The sequence below is a fragment of the Denticeps clupeoides genome, chromosome 18 (genome assembly GCF_900700375.1).
Source record: "Denticeps clupeoides chromosome 18, fDenClu1.1, whole genome shotgun sequence".
Taxonomy (NCBI): domain Eukaryota; kingdom Metazoa; phylum Chordata; class Actinopteri; order Clupeiformes; family Denticipitidae; genus Denticeps; species Denticeps clupeoides.
The window spans coordinates 17,158,794-17,183,481 of NC_041724.1; the positions used below are offsets into that span (position 1 = coordinate 17,158,794).

Genomic DNA, 24,688 nt, shown 5'->3' on the forward strand with positions numbered 1-24,688 from the left:
TTTAAATTGGCTGGTAACTTACACTCAAACCCAGCAGAGACGCGCTTGTGTCAAAGTGATTTTTTTTTTTATGTTGGTTCGTTATTTTCATATTAAGACACATTAATAAAAAATTGTTTCAAGAATAGTGGAAAGTTTTCTTCCTCTGTTTGTGGATCCCCAGCATGGATACCGCCCTTAGAATTTATTTACTATGTGCCTATGAAACCATCAACCAAATCCTTGAGTGCTGTATACTACAACCAACCAAACAGTAATACAAATTGGAGAGAACACACACACACACACACACACACACACACACAGTTGGCAGGGAAAAAGGACTAACACCAACACCTCACTGACCACATGAGAAGGCCAGGGCTGTGCAAGATGAAAACAGTAACAGGAGATAGGAAACTCCATCAGTTGTGTGTTTATGCCAATTTATTCCAGTTGAGGTTGTATGGGGCACCACATAATCCATTGGGTACAATGAGAAATCAGAAAGGTTTATTTTTATTATGTGAATCCGCAAATATTTCAGAAATGAATGAAAAATCTTGTTAATGACGTGAATAAAAATGTTTGCATCGCAAATGCATCAAACAATAAGCAGTGAAACTGGAAAAGAGATGGGGAAAAAACTACAGAAATGAATTCTGCAAAAATGGTGGCTCTAGAAGCGAGTGGAGGCCTTGTCTGCAGTCGAGTCTGCAGAAGTTTTTCTTTCTTCAGTTTTTGGAGCCTGAAATACATTACAAACACACAGGTGGCATTCATATTTTAATGAATGTTTTGCATGAATGTTTACTTGATGGTATAAAGGTCATGTGAGACTGACCTTTGTTTTGAAGAGCAGGTTGATAACCCCTTTGGAACGACGGTCAGAAGTGCGGTCAGAAAGCAGACAGACAGACATGCTCTTGCTGTCGCGTCGTGCTCGTGCCGACTCAGCTTCTTCTCCCCCATTGGGTACAGACAGAGCCATCCCTGATGGAGTGTAAGTTATTCAAAAGTAAATTTATCAATATGTAATGTATAAAATATGGCATGAGCTACAGAATATAATTTTACCAAACTGATGCAATTTTTATTTAGTAATTATGAGGGTTTTCATACTGTTCTCAATTTTTGTTTGATTCAGAATTCAAGTAAAATCATTTTAAAATTATTGTTGTTTTGTGTGTGTGTGTGTGTGTGTGTGTGTGTGTGTGTGTGTGTGTGTGTGTGTGTGTGTGTGTGTGTGTGTGTGTGTGTGTGTGTGTGTCCGTCCGTCCACATTACCTGTTATGGTGGGAAGTGATCTGGAGTTGGCATTTGCCAGACTGACATTTTTCTCAGTGGGCTCAGACAGGTTGGTGTCGCTGCGGAACTCCTGTTTCTTTGACAGCTAGAGGGCAACAGAGAGCAACACATGACAGCAAATAAAATAATGATAACAATGAGGAGGGCATCATAAGGAATGCCTTTAAATTAACTTTTAAATCACTTTATAATTAAATTTGTTTGTCATTGCACATCCAATTTACCCTGCTATTTTTCAGTAGACATACATTTTCTTCCTCATCATTTTCTCTGTTATTATCACTCATATATCTACATTGTATACAGTTAAGATAGTTGACATTCCATTATCGTAAATCTCTCAGACTGTGAAAAAATAAAGTAAAACCTTAAAAGTCCAGAAGCTGCATGTCAGATTTAACAAGATTTTGGCTCTTTTTGTATAACTTTAACATCAACAAATGTCAACAATACAACTGTAAAAAGTGTAGAGTTCCTAAAGACAATTTTCAACTTTTACCCGTTTACTGTCAATGGTGCTGATTCGCTCTTTCTCTTCAGTGATGAAGATCATGCTGCTCCTCTTCTTCTTTTTTTTAGATTTACGCATGCGCACCTCCACCTCATTTCCTGACTCGTCAATCACACTGATGCTGCCACTGGATCGCGGTAGGGTTGGGGTTGCAGGAACCAACATGTCTAGGTGGGCAGAGCTATGAGAGAGAGAGAGCGAGATGGGTGTATGAGTCAATAAGTGTGACATATAAGCCAAGGTAGACACCAGGAACATGAAGACAGATAAGACACCTGATGTGTTATTGCCCCTTCAAAGTGAGGAAGCACAGTCATTAAATGAATACATTGTCTCTCACATGATCTGCAAATTCCCTTAATTTTTATTGTACAGCACATTCATTTTCTTTTTGCCCTCTCTTTATGTTAATTTATGCTGTGTTAATGAGTCTCTATTTGATAACTTTTTACTTCATCTCAGTTTGTGTATTACTAAAAAAAAAGCTTTTTTTTTCACTAAAGCTGTAATGGGGCCTAAATGTTAGGCACGATAAAAATGCCTGCCTGGCAGAAAAAACAGCTGAAATTGCAGATTTTTAAAAGCCTGAACATGTTTATGGCCTGACATTATTGTGGTGGTGGAGGCCAGCCAACCCAACTCTACCAACATGCTTTGCGCATGCTATGAGCACTAGACTAAGAGGGAAAGTAAATGAGTGGGTATATGAGCAGGTTAAATAGTTACATATTGAGTGGTAAAGTGAAAGTGAAGTGATTCACTGTGGAGCAGTGTGTGGGGATGGTACTTTGCTCAGTGACACCTAGGCCATTTGGGATTTGAACCGGCAACCCAACTGTCACGGCTACCGGAATCAGAACGTGAGCGTGTGTGGGAGGAGATGAGGAACCTCAGTGCGGTGGAATGCAAGGAGGCAGGTAAGTTCCCCCCGAGTTACTCTGCGAATGCAAACCGGTGTAAGCCGCAACACCACACGGATGATTAAGGCACAATAAAGGACGGATCAAGACGAAAGGGAAGAGTTCAGGATACAGTATTGAAGAAGGGCAGGATCGGTCTTACGAGGTTACGATGAGAACGAAGCTGAGTCGTGTTGACGTAAGTCACTCAATGACTGATCAGTTGGCAGCTGCTCTCGAACCAATTTATAGGAGTCACGTTACCTCGTTTCCGTGTTACTCCCAGTCACATGATGTACTTCCCCCTCCAGGGCCGACCCCCGAGCGTACGCTGCCAGTACTCAGTCACCAGGGAAGGGTCCAGGATGAATCGACTCGGTATCAAAGACCACTCCTCCGGTCCATAGCAGGATCCGGAGCCGGAGGATAAATCGAGGATCGGACGAAGGGTTTCAGTTTGCTGACGTGGATGACCGGATGGACACGGATGGTAGGAGGGAGTTGGAGACGGTAGGTGAGGGGGTTGATCCGGCTGAGGATCTGGAACGGCCCGATGTACAGAGGGGACAGCCCCTCCCAGTCACATGATGTACTTCCCCCTCCAGGGCCGACCCCCGAGCGTACGCTGCCAGTACTCAGTCACCAGGGAAGGGTCCAGGATGAATCGACTCGGTATCAAAGACCACTCCTCCGGTCCATAGCAGGATCCGGAGCCGGAGGATAAATCGAGGATCGGACGAAGGGTTTCAGTTTGCTGACGTGGATGACCGGATGGACACGGATGGTAGGAGGGAGTTGGAGACGGTAGGTGAGGGGGTTGATCCGGCTGAGGATCTGGAACGGCCCGATGTACAGAGGGGACAGTTTGTGCGACTCAGTCCTGAGACGAAGGTCCTGGGTGGACAGCCACACTCTCTGTTCCACTCGGAAGTGCAGTCAGCGGGGGTGCCGGTGGTCATGCTGGGCGGACATCCTGCGTGAGGTGGTGAGGAGGGCCGACCGTGCTGTTTTCCAGGCATTTCGGCAGCCACGGATCATCTGATGGGTCGATGGGACCGCACCTGCGGGCACCTGGTGAGCGAAGATTGTGGGTTGAAAGCGGAGGAGACCTGTAGGTTATGGGCCAGAAAACCTGGCGCATTGATGTTCGGATGCAAAGCACTGCAGGTATAGTCCCAGCTGTTGGTTGGCTCTCTCCACCTGGTCTGAGGATGGTAGCCAGAGGAGAGACTGTAGGTGGAACCAATGAGGCGGCAGAATGCCGTCCACACAGCTGAGACAAACTGGGGTCCCCAATCAGAGACAATGTCCTGGTGGAACCCATGGAGGCGGACCACGTGTTGAAGCACAAGGTCAGCAGTTGTGGCAGAGGACAGTAGGCCGGGCAGGGAGACCAAGTGGACCGCTTTGGAGAACATCCTGCCATACCAAAGGCCACCAGAACGTCCGGCGAATGAAGGAGAGGGTCTGTTGATGTCCTGAATTGCCTGAGAGTATGGAGGAATGGCCCCAATGCAGCACATTGGACCGGCAGGTATTGGGGACGTACAGGCACCCTGGTGCTGTGTTAGCTGGGCCAGGGTTGGACGCCTGGGCTGCCCGGACCTTAGTCTCCAGGGACCACCGGAGAGGACCCAGGATGCGGTGAGGAGGAAGAATGGGTTTGGGGTCGGACGATTGTGAGTCTGGAGCGTGTTGTCGGGATGGTAAGAGAGCTGGAAGTTAAATTGTTCAAAAAATAGAGCCCACCTCACCTGGCGGGGATTGAGTTGTTTAGCAGCTTTGATGGAGATGAGGTTTTGATGATCGGTCCAGACCAGAAAGGGGGTGTCACAGCTTTGCACCCCTCCCCGTAGCGCCACTGCGCAGGGGTGAACTTCCATGAGAAGAAGCAACAATTCCCGTTCTGGACCACGTTGAGAGAGGACAGCACCAGCACCCACCTCTGACGCATCCACTTCTACCACAAACGGAAGGGAAGGATCTGGGTGTTGAAGAATAGGAGCGGTGGTGAAACGATGGCACAAGGACTTGAAAGGCCTCAGGGGTTAGGTGAAACGGACGTGATGAAGGCTTGGTGAGAGCAGTGAGGGGTGCTGCGACTGTACTGTAGCCACGGATGAAGTCACGATAGAAATTCGCAAACCCAAGAAACCATTGCAGCTGTTTCAGTGTCATGGGGCCACGATGCAACTGCTTCCAGCTTCTTGGGCTCCATAGCCACACCCTGGGACGAGATGGTAAAACCCAGGAACGTGGTGGAGCGCTGGTGGAAGGTGCATTTTTCCAACTTACAGTACAGTCGGTGGGCGAGCAATCTCTTCAGGACTGCTCTTACATGTGGGATGTGGGATTCCAGGGTGGGCGAGTAAATGAGCACATCATCCAGGTAGGCATACACCCACCGTCCCAGCATATCCTGGACAGCATCGTTAATGAACTGCTGAAAGATGGCGGGTGCATTGCACAGACCAAATGGGATGACCAGGGACTCAAAGTGGCCAGTGGGGGTGATGAATGCTGTCTTCCACTCGTCGCCCTCTCGGTTACGAATCAGGTTATAGGCTGAAGTGAAATACTTTGCCCCTGAGAGGGCGTCGAGGGCGGTGTTCATCGGGGTAATGGTGTTCAATTTTTGATTGTGATTTTATTGAGGCCTTGATAGTCCACGCAGGGTCTCAGACCACTTGGTAACAAAGAAGAACCCTGCCGCGGCTGGGGAAGTCGATGGGCGGATGGTGCCGTTCTGGACCGCCTCCGCCACAAACCGCTCCATGGCCAATTGCTCTGCCTTCGAGAGGGAGTAAAGATGTCCTCTAGGTGGAGTGGTTCCCGGTAGCAGGGCAATGGCCATGTGCACAGTGTTCGCCACTTCATGCTCTCGGAGCGCGACAGACACCTCATGTAAACTTAACTTCACTTTACTTTACTTTATTTTGCAGATGTTTTTATCCAATGCGACTTAAAAGAGGCAGACATCAGCAATTCTCATTCGATTTCTATAGAATTTTGAGTTTACAAAACTAAGAGCCCTGATAAGGCCTAACTTGTCAGCAAAGAGCATGCTCGGAGATTGTTAAGTGCAAGACGAAGAAAAAATTATAATAAAATCAAATCAAATTCAAATTTATATATATATATTTTTTGTATTATTTTGTGCAATGTGTACGCATGATTTGTTTAAAGCGCATTAAATGTTGCCGCAGGAAGCAAACCTCCTGCGACAGACATTCAATAAGGTTTTCCTGGCGCGCTATTCAATCACATAAAGCAGCGAAATCGTATGGATTAACAACGGGCTCAGTCATTCTGTCACGGCTACCGGAATCAGAACGTGAGCGTGTGTGGGAGGAACCTCGGTGCGGTGGAACGTAAGGAGGCAGGTAAGTTCCCTCTGAGTTACTCTTCAAACACGAACCGGCGTGAGCCGCAACACCACACGGATGTTGTTGTTCGCATTTAGGGCGGTACAAGACTAAAGGGAAGAGAATACAGGTTTGAAGAAGGGCAGGAATGGTCTTACAAGGTTACGATGAGAACGGAGCTGAGTCGTGATGACGTAAGTCATCAGCTGGCAGCTGCTCTCTAGTCAATTTATAGGAGTCACGTTACCTCGTTTCTGTGTTACTCCCAGTCACATGATGGAATTATGGAGTTTATACAGTGTGGGGTACACATGGGGTGCACAGTAAGTGGACAGTTTGGCACATTTTTTAACATTATTCATGGTCAAAAGTTTTCCACGCCTCAGAATTTGCTTTTTTGCCAAAATTTAATTGCCAGTGGCTACCCTCCATTTCACTTTCTCAGCATCCATTTTTGCATCTTTCTCGCGTTAATTGACACGCATCACCTGACAACTCATGAACCACGCAAACCCGAGCCAGTGAAAGAAATTAAGCCTGAAACCGACAGGACCTTCAGCTTGACTTTTGATTACTGTGATTGACTACTGCAGTCTTATGCATATATTAATAAAGATTCAAGATTTTAATTGGTCACATGCATTATAGCAGTACAACATGCAGTAAAACGCATCCTGAACCACTCTGTTTTGACTGTGCATAGTTCAAGTAATAGTATAGAAACAGATAAAAACAGAATAAAGGAGAAAATAAAATAGAATTCTCTAGACCCGCACATTCTTCATGTGTTGGTTAATGAGTGAGGGCTTTAGTTACCTCTCTGGGCATGCTTTGGTGGGGGTGCCACACTCTGACCCAGCCATAGATGAAATGGAGATGATGGACTGACGATAGGAGCGCATGAGAGAGCGGGGACGGGACGACTTCCTCTCATCAAAGTCCGGCTGAATACAAGAAGCAACAGAATGAGCGTCAAGACCACCACAGAATGGACATGAAATTATCTTTGTATTTTTCATAACTCACCAGTTCCCTCACTCCATACTCCTTCTCCACCTTTTTCTTCAGTTGCTTGAAGCACTCCTCCATCCGATCATGGAATGGCCTCAGGTCATCTGTCACTCTCTTTCCATGAAGAGTGATTCCTCTGCCCAGGAGTGGTGTCTGCAGTGAAGAAAAAGGGGAAGAGGAATGTTCTCTACATGAACAATGGAAAAGGAAATTTTCTATCTAAAATGTTTAGGATGGACCAGTTCATATGTTTTTACAAGTGAGTGTGTATTAGCAACACATGCACGTGTGTATTAGCTTACCTGCCAGGCAATAAGGTCCTTGAGATGATTGAGATTATCTTTGTCTTGTGGGTGACTCTGAACATACTCTTCAGTGAAAAAGGCCTGACAACAATGCAACAAAAAAAGAAAAATTGATTTCCATATAGGGACGCTTATTTGGATACAATCACACCCACACAAACTTTGCCTTACCTTCTCATACTTGGCAAAGCCACCCATGACTGCTGGATCCACAATGCCATTCAGCAGCATGGAGAGCGGGTTGATGGGAAGGCTGTCGTCACCCTGGTATTGGTTGATCATGGTGAGGATCTTCTCATTGGTGTTGCTCATTGTTTCTATGGCATTTTCCAAAGGACTGATAGTGGACTAAGAGACAACATTGAGATAATAGTAACGACAATGCTTTAATTATTAATTATCATGATGCTTCACTTAAACATAGCTATATTTTATACTATTACACAAAGTACAGTGATTTAAAATGGTTATTGGCAATATAGCGTGTCACACTAACATGTGCCATGTTGGTGACCTCAAACCAGCGCAGAATTCCTGGCAGTTTGTAGGCAGTGAAGAAAGTGGTTCGTTCAATCCACATAGACTAGAAAGGGAAAGATAGAGATTTTGTGGCAATTTGTCAGTTTTAGCAATATAAAATGGCATAATTGAACACTATAACTCACTGCAAATTCATTGCTAGGGTCAACTGTGCCCTTCATCACTGGTCTGGAGTAGTGGAAGCGCTGTACATAATTGGACTTGTAGAAACTGTGACAGGTCAAAAAGGTGTCAGAACTGTACTAGAGCCATACAAATGCCGAATGCAAACCTTTCAATCTATGGCCATTAGCTAATTATTTTAGTAATCTGATTTGTGAATAGTGCTGCACTAACTTTATGATCTGGTCGGGGACAGGCTTGTTCTTAAGGCACGGTGGGATCTCCAGGACTGGTTGGACAGTAAAACACTGGATATCTAGAGGAGTGGTTCAGAAACCCAACAAATCCAGAACAAGACCAAATGCTGCTCTTATCACTTCTAATATTAGAATGTAAATAAAAATGCTATTATTTTAGAATATTACATCAGTATTGGTTCTATTATAGTCGGATTATTTTGTGTTAGCTATTTGTTTAACTTCAAGAATAAACGTAAATTCTAGAATGTAAACAAATTTCTAACTGGGAAGGAACAACATCATTTACAGCCTGACAACTTTATAGGATACACTGATGTGGCGATTTCCTGATTTCATCCTCTGGCATATGTGTGGTGTTGAGCTTAACAGCACTGGGGAACTGACTGAGAAGCTGGTTCTGAAAGTCCTCCCTTCGTTCATACTCCTTTCCACGGTGGATAAATACTTTATCCTGTCATAAAAATGACAAAATATATAAATTAACACATTTACACAATTAACACAAAGGTCAGATTCATGAATTCATAAACTGATTGAATTCTCAAAATGCTTGATAAAAAGGGCACATTTAAAATCAAACCAACTCTAAAAACTCTAAAATAAATGTAATTGATTACCATTTCAAATATGCTTTTTTTTTTTTTTTATAGCTGTTTCAATAATAAACAATGTTTAAAGCATTTACATGGGTGTCAATGGGACATACAAATGATGGCAGACAAATAGTGAGAACGATAAGGAAAAATCCCCAAATGATAGTCTGTGTCATCAACATGCTCAAAAGAGCAGGGAGGGAAAAATCACAGTGTTAAGAGGAAGAATCATCTATGTAGAAGATAGATCCATGGATCATATGCCTGATGCAGTTATTGTGACAAAGAGCTATGCAACCAAAGTATTTTTACTTAAATTTAGTTCAGGTCCAATACTTTTGCTGCCATTTAGCTTTCTTCAACTCCCAAATGGACAGATAAATGAAAATAACTAACAGTCAATAAAACAATGGTATATGTTAAAATCTAAACTGAAAACAAATCTGTTTATTCTGACCTTCTGTTAAAATCCCAGACAGTGTCAATTATTAAGTCCACTTTATCACACAGTCACCCTGTCAAGCACAGACAGTGTTAAATTCACCTTAGTTATGGTATCCTAGTTAGGGTACCGGGCCACTGTTGCACAAAAATACCACTATAGCCACATATTTCTGCAACAATGAGCCCCCTGTACCTGTGATGTGTTCTGCGCCATTTTTACATTACATTTTGTACAAATGCATATATACCCGTAAGAAGAGTGGAAAACCGCAGCCATAGTACCCCACAGCAAAGTAGTCAGGTTTTGGTCGGAGGATTTTCATGATGTTCTCATAAAACTTCGCCTGCTGTTTCTGTATTTAGAGACAGAGTAGAGGAGATAATACAATATGTGAAAGCCCTGTCTACTGTTGGAAGGAAGAAATGAGTGTGGATGCATCACAAATGCAGAAATACTCAATGGTTGAAATTTGTGCTTGATAAAATATTAATGTTTTACAGAAAGAAAGGTTGACAATAAGTAAGGTATTTTTGAATAAACCCGTTCTTCGTGAATCTTTCTGAGAATCCCTGAACAGAACATGACAGAACTGTTTGTAGTTGTGGTGAGTTTACCAGACTCTGGCTGAGAAGCTCATAGTCAAACACTTCCATTTCATACTGCTCTGCCAGCTCTTTACACAGAGTTATGGCCTCTTCCCACATCTGAGGATCAAAATGACAAGACAAGTCTATAAAAAGGACATACAACAGGGGTTCGATTTAGGTCACTGACAAAAAGTCCTAAGCAACACTATGAAAAATATTGCATTTATGGACAGGGATTATTACACCTATTTCTGTACAACAATGTTGGTGTGTGGGATTTAAAATGTGTAACACACTGACCTTGCCCTTGTCAAAATATCCGATGATTGTGTCATACAGCATCTCCTTCACCTGCCTCTGAGATTGAGGGCCATTGCATTCCAGCTGAGGAGGACATTGATCATCTGCCCACTGTAATGTGAAAGGGAGACAAAGATGAGATGTGACCAATTAAACACTTTCAAAATGTTTTTTTTTCTCTAATTATTATCACTACATAATTAGGGTGGGATAAACTGCCATGGTCCATGCTGAAAATTCATTTATATTCCTTCTCCAGTCAATACATTTCATCTCTCACTTCTGAGATAAAAATCTAAAATAAACCATTTCACATTAAATTCTTACCAGAGAAATTATATGAAGGCAGTCTCATCAATGTGTAAACAGTGGAGTATGTTATTGCACCAGAAATTGTTCCAGATTTGTGTCATAAGATTTCTGTTAAAATGTGCGGAATTCTTTTTGGAAATGGCTTCTCTGTGCCAGTAAGTCATTTGTGTATATGTTTGTATAATGTTCATGATGGATGTATATGCATAAATGTATGTTTAATTGATGCTGTGTAAGTGTCTGTGCATTATATACAAATAAGTCATCTTCTAGAACCCTTCAAGAAAATGTCTATGTATGTCTAATAACAACTAACCAAAAATGTTTTTTTTTGATTGCTTACATGGCTTTAATGTTTGTGTGTATGGCTTAGACCATTTTTTTATAACATATATGTTACACACGTGATTGATATAGCTCCTCCAAAAAATGTAAAAGTGTGTGAGTGTATGCCTACCTTAAGCAGTTTGGAATGCAGAAGTAAAGTATATGCAGCCTCTGTGTAATTCTCCACATCCACATGCAGATCCCTCAGTTTGTAAAGGTATCTGGGACACATCATTGAACAGATTTGAGTAAAACAGCATATTCTCCACCAGAGGTCACTGTAACCTGTTTAATGTCAGCCAGTCTGCACCTGCTGCTGTTTTCTTATGAATATGCAATAAAGACGGGGGGTGGGGTAACGAAGATTGCTACTCTACGTATTGGAAAAATCAAACTGTGTGGCAGTCAAAATGGGTCTAGATTAACATAATTACTGTCTGATATGGACCTAATTAGAAATAGAAAATTAAGATTACTGGACAGACTTGACTGCATCACACATCAAAAATGGAAAACACAAACTCACACCTGTCTGCACTGCATTCTCAGAAAGAAGGTAGTTAATTTCTTGACACAGGTTTTTGGGTTTTCTCTGAAATTGTATTGAAGTGAAGTTATGCACAGCTTCCTCCCTGACCCCCATCTGCATTTTGGTCCTTGCCCTCAATTCCTCTCATTTTCACCACTCTCATGTTTTCATCTCACACTCTTTCTGTTTCCTTATTTCTATTTACATTCTCAGCCTCTCCTTTGATTCTGGCAAATGGAGAAACTATTGTTTAGTCTATACACCTCGCTTTTTATAGCACTCAAGAGAGCCGCTTTCTCATCAGCTCCTATCTATATCTGAGCACCTCATTCCTTTTCTGACTAAAATTGGCGCACATGTTGCTATGAGTGCAGAAGTTGATCCTGTGGATTTCACTCAGGGCTAAAATAATCCCTTGTCAGATTATGCACAGACACACATACACACACACACACAGACACCCAATCAGTTAAGCATGGACTCACCCACCAACACATAACCTCAACACAAACCTCTCTTTCTAAACCCATCCATTACATAGTACCTTCCTTTTTTTTCAATGCTACATCATTCATATTGTCTCAGACACACAGTGTCATGCATTCTAACCAAATAATGTGTAACGCAACCCATGCATGACTAATCATACAATGTAGAAATTCTCATCATGTTACCTGATGTACATTGCCTCACGATTAATGTCCTTGTAGAAGTTCTGTAAAAAATAGAATGATAATCGGCAATAAATCATTGACAGTATGTGTGTGTGTGTGTGCACATCATGACTGTGTATGCAAATGTCTTTAAGTATCTGGGAGCCTGTGGCCACATTTTGAATTCAAATGGAACACTGCCTAATAAAGTGTTACGTAATTTTTGAATATCGTACAAGTCGAGACTAGGATGGGAATGTCCTGCTTCTTTGTCCAGGCAGAAATAAATATACAGTCATTTAACTAACACTTCATATATCAAAGGAAAACAAGTAATTCTTTATTAATTAAGGTAGTGGAGCAAAAAAGCAGTTTCACATCTAAAACAAATTAACATAACGTGGCATCTTCATAAGAGTTCATTCTTATGCTGCCACTGATGCAATATTAAACACTTGCACAAATGTTAATGTGCAGAGCATGACTGATAGCATGTCTCAGCTGTGATTGACACCAGTTGATGGGGTCGGTTAGGATCATGACAGACAGCCATGGAGTTTTAGTGGCAACTTCTCAAAGTGATTGTGTCTAAGTGATTGTGTTTAAAATATAGCCTGGGCGGGGCATGATAAAAGATGGACCATTCACCCTTGTTTTTATCCTTGGGAAGAGAGTTGCTGTAGAATACTGACGTGGACTAGTGGGAATATATTTTTTCCCTCAGTAGTTCCCGGGGGGGCGGCGCTCACCAGGAGATTGACGGTGCAGCTCATTCTGTTGTTGCGGCTGTCGTCACTAATCACCGTCCGGTAGTCAAGTAGACGCTCAAGGAGACCTTTCACCAGTGCCACAAAATGCTTCACCTCCACGAGCAGCGGTGGACATCTCTCACCGCAGTCCAACAGGCTGAAGTTCACAAAACCACATAAACAAGACAGTAAAGAACAGCAAGTACATTCCAAAAATTGGGTGTAAAACTAACACCCAACCCCCCAATCAAGTTTAAGAAAAGTTTGAATTTGCCATTTTTCTGGTCACCAACAACATGGCAGATTAATGTTTTCCTGTTGTTTTAATTGATGACAGTAAAGAAGAATTTTACAGTGAATTGTTCATTTGAATTCACTACTAATATTAGCTAGCATTAATGTTTCACCCATATTACCCATGTAAAAAACACTGCCTAAATATTTAGCCAATTAACAAACAAAAACCATAGATCTGACTGTTTTTGCTGAATGAAGGAAAATAGACGATTCACTGAATATACTCAATATAATTGTTCTAAACTAATTGCACAAAACAATGGTACTGATCACTGCTGGTGTTAAACAATAAGAACTGTACAGGTTATGTAAGCTTTTGTAAGCATCCACATATTACAGAAAAGATTTAGAGCGGCTGTCTCATCCTTTTAAAGTTGGACTGCTGATGTCCTCTTAATGTACAGATTTTTTTATTAATTAAAAATCGGTTCTCACAGCTCATTGTGTAATGATGCCATATGGCAGGAGTGGTACTGATTGTGTGCAAAGCTTAGGGGCAAATATTTCTAATGAATTCTGCATTAACGTAAGCATGTGTGAGTGGCACTGCATGATGTTAATTGCAAAGGTGGATGTGATTGTGTGTTGATGTGAACATAGTTGTGCACATTTGTCTGGATATACACACATAGCCTGCAGCAGTTCCATGTATCTTTCATCTCCTCCTCCACCCTCCACTTCATGGTCCAGTTTCAAAATGATCTCGTTCTCAAACTGGAAAATAGATAAGCAGTAGATAAACAACATCACTTTTTCAAATGCAACCACTGGATTATAATGTGATCATGAGAACTGAGTGTCAGAGATGCTTTCATAAGTTAGAAGAGCTGTTCTGTGTGTGTTTCTGTTAGTAGTATTGTACTACTGTTAGTAGTATTGTAAACTGAGCACAATGGAAGGAAATCCCAATAAAAGGTGCAATGCATCCCCTGCATCATGAGTTTCAGTTCCTTCCCTTAGGTATCCAGAACATAACAAGGAAAATCCTTCATCCCTGAGGCCATAAATCTTACAACACTGACCAAATTCTGACAATCTTTTCACTTATTTATAACTGCTAAGAAATTCAGTTTAGCAAGTTTTATCTATTTTATTGATTAAAGTTGTGGTTGTGTACAATTGTTTTTTTTTTTACAAACCTTTTTGAAGTGTCCAGAGTGGTTGTGTTCACACTGCATCATGTCAAAGAAGATTGGGATGGTGGCTCTGCGCAGTTCTTCCTCCGGGATCAGGGTCATCTCCAGGATAGGGCCCACCATACCAGGGATGAAACAGATCTTATTCACCCCTATGACATGCACAGACAGAAATATGGCTAGAACCCATATTCCTTAAATGCAGTTCTCGTCACTGTGTTCATTTTGTAGGTATACAATATTAACCTCCTTAACCCAACCCAAGAGCAGTATCCACTGATGTCAAGCCAGCCATGGCCGAGAGAACCAGAGCCAACACACACTCAGATGTACGTACCAAGTTTGTACCACATGTCTCTGATGGCAAACCCAATCAACCTCCTCATGTCTCCATATCTGAGATACAGAAGAGACACAGAAAAGAACAGGGATGAGAAACACCTCAGAGTGCCAGTGACAGTTAAGCTGCAATTTAAAATCTCACTTTGCCAGGATCTTGTTCCTCTTTGTATGTGAAAAGTGTTGAAGTTGCAAAGACTCCTGGGTAATGAAGGCCACTGCCAAATGGAAATAGTTGTTCCACAGCTAGGGGATAGAAAAAAAGTTAAAATGAAGAAATATCACACTTGTGACAGTCCCATCACAAGACATTCACTTTCAAACAAGCACATGTGACAAATGACTGAAAATCACTTCAATGCACACAGTGTCAGTAATGCCTAGAGTAACAGCTGAACCTTCTAAACTGACCCAAAATCTGCGAACTTTGTCAACCAATTAAAATAACATAGGTTACAATGATTTTAGTAGAATACAGCAGCTAGACTAACAATCACCTCAGCAGGCCTGCAACATCTGCAAGGCAGTGGTGGCCTAGCGGTTACTGCTCCCAGGGGCCTTTCACAGCTGCCCACTGCTCACCATGGGTGATGGGTGAAAAGCAGAGGGCAAATTTCGTTGTGTGCACTGTTAGCTGTTTTCACTTTCACTTGGGGGTTCCAGTTTAGACAGTACTGTGCAGTGAAAAAGTTCCATAAATAATTGTGATCCATCACCTTCACTGAAACATTTCTCTCAATGTGTTTTTTTGGAGGATGATACCCCCTTTCACAGAAAATGAGTGTCACTGAATGGTTAATGAGCATGAAAATTAAATTATCTCAACATTAAAATTATGTGAGGTTTTGTGATCATCACAACACATAATGAGGGAAAGTATTTGGAAGACTGATACAGACACCTTCAGAAGATGAAGCATTTAAATTATTTTAATTTGGAATTAAGATTAAGATGTTAAAATTAAGAAGTATCACAGTTTTTGGTTAATATGAACACCTAGGTGATTTTTATATCATTAATAAGCTATACATCTTCAATAAGCAATCATAATACTTTTATTTAAACTGTACCAGACTGTGTAAGCATGATACAAATGCCAAATACAGATTCTTGTAAAAGTATCAGTATGAAATAAATATTCATGAAATTCACCATTTGGGCTTCTCGCAGTAAAATGTTTGGATTCAGCTAAATGTCCATTATTTTACTTTTTAGAATCAGACTTACAGGAGCCAAAAATGTTATGAGGTGTTAATTTCTTATTATGTTGTATTAGAGCACAGCCGTTTTAATATCGAGACGTGCCTTATCCACTTAATGCGGATCATAGAAAACTGTACTAGAAAACTAAAAAACTAAAAAACTGTATACTACCTCAACAACTGTTGAGGAACTAATTTCTCAATGCTGGTGCACATAAAAGAGCATTTGTCTTTAATTTATTAAAGGTGCACTCTCCAGGCTCCTTTCATAACTTGTTATACCTAACTATTTATATGACAAACAATAATTTTCAGTTTTCAATCATATTAGTCATACATACCTGCACTTCAAAGTTATTGTTGTCCAGAAACTTGTGAATCATGGTCTCTGCATAGGTGTTGATGGCCCTGAGAAACACTCTGATTGGAGGGAATAAAAACCGAGCTTTTCTCATTAAAAATATCATTGACATGACAGTCTTGATCACACTCACACACCAGCCTGTCCATAGCTCCAGTTCATTCTCTCATTTTGACTCTTTTTCTGTTCATTAACCTCTTAACCTCTTTATGTTCCTCTATCCTGTCTGCCTTATCACACTCCCTTTCCATTTTTCTTTCCCCTTTCGCTCTCCCTCTCCACTGCTATCTCGTGACATGAGTCGCCCCATGGAAGAATCCTCTGTGTCAGTCTTTTAGCATCATTCCATCTGTGCGAGCCAGGGGGCTGTTAGAAAGTTGTGATGCTTTTCATGGATGTTAAGGAACAGTGTAAACTTCTAATGACTTTTGATCCTGCACACCTTGGCATTCCTAAATAAACTGATACAGCTTGTCTCTGCTGTGTGTTTTCAGTACCACAAGTCTAAAATTTTGTTTATAAAGAGTTTTTAGTTATATAAAATCAAATGTTTTTATAAATATTTTTATTTTTTATTATTTTTATTATTTTTTATTTTATTATTTTTTTTAGGGTGATGGAGGGTGATGCTTGAAATCATTCTTCTTCCTCTGTTAACCATGGTTACCTATAAGGAATAATCTGCATCCATCATTGTGTTGCATATAAAGGGTTTCACAGGCAAGGATATTGCTGCCACTAAGGTTGCAACTAAATCAACAATTAATCAGATCATCAAAAACTTCAAGGAGAGGGGTTCAGGGTGTCCAAGAAAGTCCAGCAAGTGCCAGGACTGTCTACTAAAGATTAATCAGCTGCAGGATCAGGGTGCCACCAGTGCAGAGCTTGCTCAGGAATGGCAGCAGGCAGGTGTGGATCTGCACGCACAGGGAACTGAAGACTTTTGGAAGATGGACTGGTGTCAAGAAGCCACTTCTCTCCAAGAAAAACATCAAGGATAGACTAATATTCTGCCAAAAGTACATGGATTTGACTGCTGAGGATTGGGGTAAAGTAATTTTCTCTGATGAAGTCCCTTTCTGATTGTTTGGGGCATCTGGTAAAATGATTATCTGGACAAAAAAAAGGGAGTGCTACCATCAGACCTGTCTCATGCCAACAGTAAAGCATCCTGAGACATTTCATGTGTGGGGCTGCGTCTCATACAATGAAATGGGCTCACTCGCAATTTTGCCTAAGAAACACAGCCATGAATAAACTTATCCCAACCATCCAGGAAGATCAAAACATTGAAATGTTGGGTCCATGGCCAGAAGATTCCCTGAAACTAAATCCCATTGAGAACTTGAGGTCAATCCTTAAGAGGCGGCTGGACAAACAAAAACCCACAAATTCTGACAAACTCCAAGCTGATTGACAGCATACCAGGGCGAATTGCAAAGGTCTTGGCAAAAAGGACCAACACAGCAAGAATTAACTCTGTGCATAAACTTGTAATTATGCATTACTTTTAATTTTGTAATTGTCCATAAAAACCTTTGAAACAGTCACGTCTCAGGGTCCAAGGGGGAAGAAGGCACAGAAGCAGGATATTTTGAAAGGTAAAGATGTTTTTTTTAATCAAATTGTGCAATGGCAGAAAAAAACACACTCACACACACAAAATAAATTTAAACAAACCCTAAGGCTTGTGTCAGTAAGGCAGGAACAAAAACACTGCAGAAAACAATGTCCATTTCATTTCAATGTCGCAGCACCTACTGGGTGCTGCCGACCTTCTTTTCAAGGAGTCCTGAGTAATCATGTGACTCATGTGACTGGGTGTTTTGGCACCAGCTGTGATGGCCTCAGGGTGTCACAGAAAGTTATAAAATGCTTGTAATTAAACTTCGATACACCACAGAAACAAATGACAAAGAGATCAAAAAACAGCAAAAGCAGCCAACTTTGTGTCATTCTCAAAATGTTTGGCCATGACTGGACACACACACATACACATACATATAATAATAATGAAGAGGTGTGCTCATTTCTCTAGACTCATGGGTAATCCCTGAGCTCTGGATGCTCTGAATGTATCTGATGTCATTGTAGTGACTGTATGTGGTCATTATCGGTCCAGGTTGGACATTGTGATGCGTTCCACAATTGACAGGTGACCTCCTTTTTTGCTTTAAACAGTTTGTATTTATATTCGCTTGTTTCAGTTTCAGGTTTTGAAGCCTTAGCTCTATACTCTGATTTTATTTCTATTATTCTGGCTACCTGCTTTTATCTTGCTAAAATTAGGACCAGAATTCAAAGAGTGCAAATAGCACTAACAATCAAAGGATAGTATGTAACATTATTTCAATACACTGTATTCTGTGTATACTTGTTGTACTGACAATAAACCAATCTTGAATCTTGAAACAATATATACAGGAATACATGATAATAATTAAACAATAATATCAAACTACAATCAAAACAGCATTAAAGCCAATTTGTAAATGTATGTGTGTATGCAGTACTTACCTGTTTTGTACCATGATCATGGCCACCCAATCAGAATGGTACACATGTTTACCAATCAGATCCTTGAACAACAGGAAGGTCTCCATCAGGAAATCCTGCAGTGAGAAATATGGTAAGGGCTTATGTGTGTGTGTGTCTAAGCTCTTCATTTTGTTCCAGCTCAGTAGGAAGAAATTTCTCACAGCTGCACCATAATCTTACAGCAACAAGACAGTAATTAACTATTAATGACTGAGACCACAGCAGGTTGCCTGACAAATTATATGCATATTTGTCAGGATGTCTGTCATCAGTAAGTGTGTAGGCATGCCTGTGCTAATGTATGTACAGTATGTATGTATAGTATGCATCTTACCACCAAGTCAGATGTTCGTGTGAAAGTCTCAATATAACTGGAGTAGTGTCTGTCATCCATCTGGTTGAGAATGGCAGTCATGCAAGCCACCACACGAGACTGAGAGAACATCAGAGAAAGAAAGAAAGAAAGAAAGAAAGAAAGAAAGAAAGAAAGAAAGAAAGAAAGACATATGTACAGGATATTTATAATATATTCTCAACCAACCAGTTTCTTACACCACCTCAACATCGCACAACATTTTTATCAATAAATTGGCTAAAGACATACACAACGGAAATTACACAAACAAGGTCAAAGTCAAGACAAAGGAGGAAAAACTGAGATTGATAAGATCTCAGAATTTTTTTAGAGAGAGACGAAAATGACAAACAACATTACTAATCATCCCTCAATCATTCAGCACCTATTTCCAGGGGCACCTCAACCCTCCTCATCTCTCTCTCTCTCTCTTTCTAAATGTAAAGTGAAGGAGAGAGCTGCAATGGGAAGATGATGGATGAGCAACCTGCTGGGGAGGGAAGTGATAAATGACAGATGGATGCATGCAGACAGAGGGATGAACACCATTGCTCAGACCACTGTCAGGGATTTGCCAGTGCTCTGCTGATCGGATGTGTGTATGCACACAAGTGTGTGAGAGTGGGAGACTTTAAATGACCTTTCTATGGCATTTGGAGACACTTCCTATGGGTCATTATTGTTCTGGGTGACAGATAATTAAAGGCGACCCTTCAATGTGCCTAATTAAACCAAGTCTGTGATGGTTCAGGAATCAACACCACAGACAGCTCCTCTTTATTATTCTGTAACAACATTTCATTAATGCTGTTACTCTATACAACAGGGGTCTGGATGTGTTCAGACTCCCATCCCCAAATAAATTAATACATTACCAGTATAAAACCCACATCAGTATAAAACACACACAAAAAAATGTTCTGAAAGAACTGGGTGTTGATCTCTTCCAACACTGTAAAAAATCTCTTCTACATGCAAAGAGTCTACAGATGGAGAGGAATATTGTATTGAAAATAAACACACAGACACACACACACACACACACACTGGGAGAGCATGTGCAAACTCCACACACACAAGGTCTGAGCTGGGATTCCAACTTTGGAGGTGCCAAAACATGATTTCCATTACTGCTATATATTCCATAAAGCTCAAAATGGACTGTAACATGTCAGAGAAGTCTAAGACACTCACTGATTACCCTGACTGAACAGTCCACAGGGGATAGAGTTCATTTTACACATAGGATTGTGATGCCACTGCTTCTCTCCTCTGGCCTCCTCCAAATCCCATTGTGTCACCCAAGACGAAGCTAAGGAATGAATGTCACACACTCTGTATTGATAAGCAGGACACACAGTATGCAGGCTACGCTGTCGCCATTTCGCATTGGATCCCCAATTGTCTCATTTAATGTGTTTTCTTTGTTTTCATGACCATTTACATTTGTAGATTCTCACTGAAAGCATCAAAACAATGAATGAACAAATCTGGAGTTATGTACTTGACAAAAAGTGGAGACCTGGCCTCCACAGTCACCGGACCTGAAACCAATCGGGATGTTTGGGGTGAGCTGGACTGCAGAGTTAAGGCAAAGGGGCCAACAAGTGCTAAACACCTCTGGGAATTCTTTCAAGACTGTTTCAGTTGACTACATCTTGAAGCTCATCGAGAGAATGCCAAGAGTGTGTAAACCAGTAATCAGAGCAAAGGGTGGCTATTATGAAGAAACTTGAATATAAAACATGTTTTCAGTTATTTCACCTTTTTTTGTTAAGTACATAACTCCACATGTGTTCATTCACAAGACAAGACAAACATGCAAAATGAGCAAAAATGTGCAAAAAGAGCAGAGATGTGCAAAATTAATTGAGTTTGTCAGCGACAGTGTCGTTCCCGTACCAGACAGTGATATAGCAGCAGAACACTCTCAATGGTCCTGTGGAAGAATAATGTGAGAATGGGAGGAGGGAGGTTGGCCTTCTTTAGTGCAGACGCTGCTGGGCTGGAGGTGGTGTCGAGGCTCCAGGAGAGGTCGTCTGTCATGTAGATCTCAACAGCAGATCCATCAATGTGCAGTGGGGTGGGGACAGTCAGTTTCTTCCTGAAGTCTCTTTGGTCTTGGTGACATTATCCACCAATCCACCAGATGTTTTATCTCCTCTCTGTAAGCAGACTCATCGTTGTTGGTCATGTTATTTCCTATAGATGTGTTATTTCCTATAGACACAGACTGAGGCCTGTCTGTTGGGAAGTCCAAGATCCAGCTGCAGAGAGGAGAACTTATTCCCAACAGGTCCAACTTCATTACCAGCTTCTGAGGGAAGACAGTATGGAATGCTGAGTCAATAAACAGCATTCTGGCGTAAGTGTCTTTTTTGTTGAGGTGGGAGAGAGTTGTGTGAAAGGCAGACGAGACTGCATCATGGGTGGTAGTAGCCTAGTGGGTAACACACTCGCCTGTGAACCAGAAGACCCGGGTTCAAATCCCACTTGAATCCCACTTGATTCTTTGGGACTGGGATGATCTTGGTGGTTTTGAGGCAGGTAGGCTGAGCTGTGGTGCAGCTGAGCAGAGAACCAAGGTTTGTGGTTTGGTTGGGTGATGATGGTCTTGGAGACAGTGACATCCTCAACACACTTACCAATGCAGCTGGTGACTGAGGTTGTGTACACCTCCAAGTCCACAGAGTGGTCGTAGGTGGCTGCATCTCTGAACATCTCCCAGTCTGTGCAGTCCTGGAGGGCAGAGATGGCTACGTTCTCACCTCTCTGGTATGAATGGCTTGATGATGGGTCTGTAGGCTGGGGTGAGAAGTATGGAGATGTGGTCTGATTGTCCAATGTGGGGGAGGATTGTAAACAAGGTCTAACATGCTGTCCCCTCGTGTTGCAAAATTAATGTTCTGATGAAATTTTGGCAGTACTGTTTTGAGGTTTGTACTGTTGAAGTCTCCCGCGACGATGAAGAAGCTGTCCGGGTAGACTGTCTGTAGGTTGCTGATTATGTTGTAGAGTTCACTGAGTGCACCACTAGCTTTAGCATTATTTCTACCACTAGGAGGGATGTATACTGCAATGATGATCATGGCAGTGAACTCTTTTGGGATGTAGCACAATTTGCATCTGACTGTTGAAACCTCTGTGAGCTCGGAACAGTGCACAGAGATGAATGCAGCATTCCTGCACCAGCTGTTATTGATGAAGACACTCAGGCCAATCAGTACACATGAGACAAGAGTGTACATGAAACAAGAGCAGTAAAATGTCTGGAATATGATACATAAGCTAAAATATTTCATATCACTTAGATAAAAAGCAGTGTCCTTTTCACTTTTTTCATTGGTGCAGTACTGTATGTGACTTTTAGAGAAATATTTTATTTTGCATATATATATTAATATATTAATATTATTTATTTTTTTACTCTTATAGTGATGAGGTCATTACTCTGTGCTCATGGGTCACTCCAGGCTGCAGGGAATTTTGGACTTTGGACATTGTGGTGTTTTTTATTTATATTACCCCAATGACAGATGATCTCCCTGCTACCATTTACATGATTTATATTAATATAGGCTTACTTCAGTTTCAGGTTTTGGTACAGTATGTGTGTCAGATAACCCCTGGCAAAACCATTCATGTAGGAAGTACACACACACACATGCATTCAAAAACTCTTACTGCCACTAATAAAAAATGGTTAGAAGGGTTATTTGATTCTGTATGACATTTTCATGATTGTATTCTGGACAGATAAGTTCTTTTATTGTTTTAAGTCATTCTGAAGTTACTACTGCTGTTATACTCAACTGCTATATTTAACTCATGTTCTGTCCATTTCTTCTGTTCATCCCTGAGATGGTTCTAGACCTTCATTTGAGTCCAGCTGTGTTTGATTATTATGACTGGACTTGATTCAGAAAGCCACACACCTGTTGATATAAGACCTTAAAGATCACAATGCATGTCAAAGTAAATGAGAATCATGGGGTCAAAGGAACTGCCTGAAGAGCTCAGAGACAGAATTGTGGCAAGGCACAGATCTGGCCAAAAAAAATTCTGCTGCACTTAAGGTTACTAAGAGCACAGTGGTATCCATAATCCTTAAATGGAAGACATTCTGCAACCAGAACCGGCCAAACTGCGCTATCAGGGGAGAAGAGCCTTGGTGAGAAAGGTAAAGAAGAACTCAAATATCACTGTGGCTGAGCTATAGAGATGCAGTCAGGGATGGGAGAAAGTTATAGAAAGTTGACCATCACTGCAGCCCTATACCAGTCAGGGCTTTATGTCAAGGTGGCCCAATGGAAGCCTCTCCTCAGTGCAAGATGCATGAAAGCCAGCATGGAGTTCACTAAAAAACACCTCTAAGATGGTTAGAAATAAGATTCTCTGGCCTGATGAGACCAAGATAGAGACCTTAATTCTAATGGTATGTATGGAGAAAACCAGATACTGCTCATCACCTGTCCAATAAAGTTCCAACAGTGAAGTATGGTGGTGGCAGCAAAAACCTTCTCCAGAGTGCTCAGGACCTCAGACTGGGCCAAAGGTTTGCCTTCCAACAAGACCCTAAAACAGCTAAAATAATGAAGGAATTGCTTCACAACATCTTCTTGAATGGCCCAGCAAGAACCCTAACTTAAATCCAATTAATCGTCTCTGGAGAGACCTAAAATAGCTGTCCACTAACATTTACCATCCATCTTGCCTCTGCAGAGGATCCCCAATTCCAGGTATGGAAACTTGTTGCATTTTTCCCAAAAAGGCTGTATTAGAGCAAAAGGGTGCTTCTACTAAATTCCGAGCAAAGAGTATGAATATTGGTAATTTGTGACCATGTTATATTTAAGTTTTTCATTCTTTCTTTCTTTCTTTCTTTCTTTCTTTCTTTCTTTCTTTCTTTCTTTCTTTCTTTCTTTCTTTCAGACAGACAGACAGACAGACAGACAGACAGACAGACAGACAGACAGACAGACAGACAGAAATTGTTTAGTTTAAAATCGCAATGACCGACAGCCCTGACACATGCTAATTCCTCATAATACATAATACAATACATAACAAGGGTGTAAGATGGGATGTCGCAAGACCATGACGTTTCTGTGTTTTTGAATTGTTTCTGTGCTTTTGTATTGCATGGAGATTCAACACCTCCGTTTTCCATATCTTTGTCAAATGGCAAGAGGTGTGAAATGCCTGCCACAGGTGATACCCTGTGATACCCTGCCCTGCCTTTGTCTGCCCCAGATGGGAGACCAAGGGGGCAGGACAAGACAGAAACAACACATTCTGATTGGTCAGTGGCAACTTCCTGTGGGCCAAATGTATAAAGGATTGTTCACGTGTGGTAGCGGGACTTCACTTTCTTTCTCAGCTGCTTTTCCATTGAAACCGGACTTTCCGGATTTCGAGTCTTTTCTCTTCTCCCATTTTTCTCCTGGATCAGGTGATGTCTCTGAAGCATGGTTCAAGCTGTGCTGTCCTTTTCTATCTTCTCCTCCTGTCTTTCATTTTGGTTATCTCCGTAACATTGGTACCTTTTTACATACAATATTCACATGTAACTGCAATAATAATTTACTGGTGTTAATAAATTAGAAGCTGCTCATCCTTTTAACCGCTATTGTGCCATGCCTCCTTCCGCCAGGTAACATCAAGTTGGAGTGGTTTAAATGCAGT

At 41.4% G+C, this 24,688-nt stretch overlaps 1 protein-coding gene across 1 annotated transcript in view; it reads right to left on the bottom strand.

Annotated features, from left to right (window-relative positions):
• Positions 1–411: 411 nt before the first annotated feature.
• Positions 412–24,688, bottom strand: part of dock2 (dedicator of cytokinesis 2) — a 97,335-nt gene continuing 73,058 nt past the window's right edge. The window contains exons 27-51 of the mRNA XM_028959487.1: positions 18,983–19,081; positions 18,628–18,722; positions 16,091–16,169; positions 14,693–14,793; positions 14,546–14,604; positions 14,212–14,360; positions 13,701–13,786; positions 12,776–12,932; positions 12,048–12,088; positions 10,975–11,065; positions 10,206–10,316; positions 9,933–10,022; positions 9,566–9,670; positions 8,590–8,731; positions 8,255–8,336; positions 8,044–8,128; positions 7,875–7,961; positions 7,550–7,726; positions 7,376–7,459; positions 7,089–7,226; positions 6,879–7,006; positions 1,787–1,979; positions 1,267–1,372; positions 824–972; positions 412–727 (exon numbers count right to left, since the gene is read on the bottom strand). Coding sequence (XP_028815320.1) covers positions 659–727; positions 824–972; positions 1,267–1,372; positions 1,787–1,979; positions 6,879–7,006; positions 7,089–7,226; positions 7,376–7,459; positions 7,550–7,726; positions 7,875–7,961; positions 8,044–8,128; positions 8,255–8,336; positions 8,590–8,731; positions 9,566–9,670; positions 9,933–10,022; positions 10,206–10,316; positions 10,975–11,065; positions 12,048–12,088; positions 12,776–12,932; positions 13,701–13,786; positions 14,212–14,360; positions 14,546–14,604; positions 14,693–14,793; positions 16,091–16,169; positions 18,628–18,722; positions 18,983–19,081 — 2,703 coding nt within the window. The 3' untranslated portion in view covers positions 412–658. The remainder of the gene's footprint in view (positions 728–823; positions 973–1,266; positions 1,373–1,786; positions 1,980–6,878; positions 7,007–7,088; positions 7,227–7,375; positions 7,460–7,549; positions 7,727–7,874; positions 7,962–8,043; positions 8,129–8,254; positions 8,337–8,589; positions 8,732–9,565; positions 9,671–9,932; positions 10,023–10,205; positions 10,317–10,974; positions 11,066–12,047; positions 12,089–12,775; positions 12,933–13,700; positions 13,787–14,211; positions 14,361–14,545; positions 14,605–14,692; positions 14,794–16,090; positions 16,170–18,627; positions 18,723–18,982; positions 19,082–24,688) is intronic.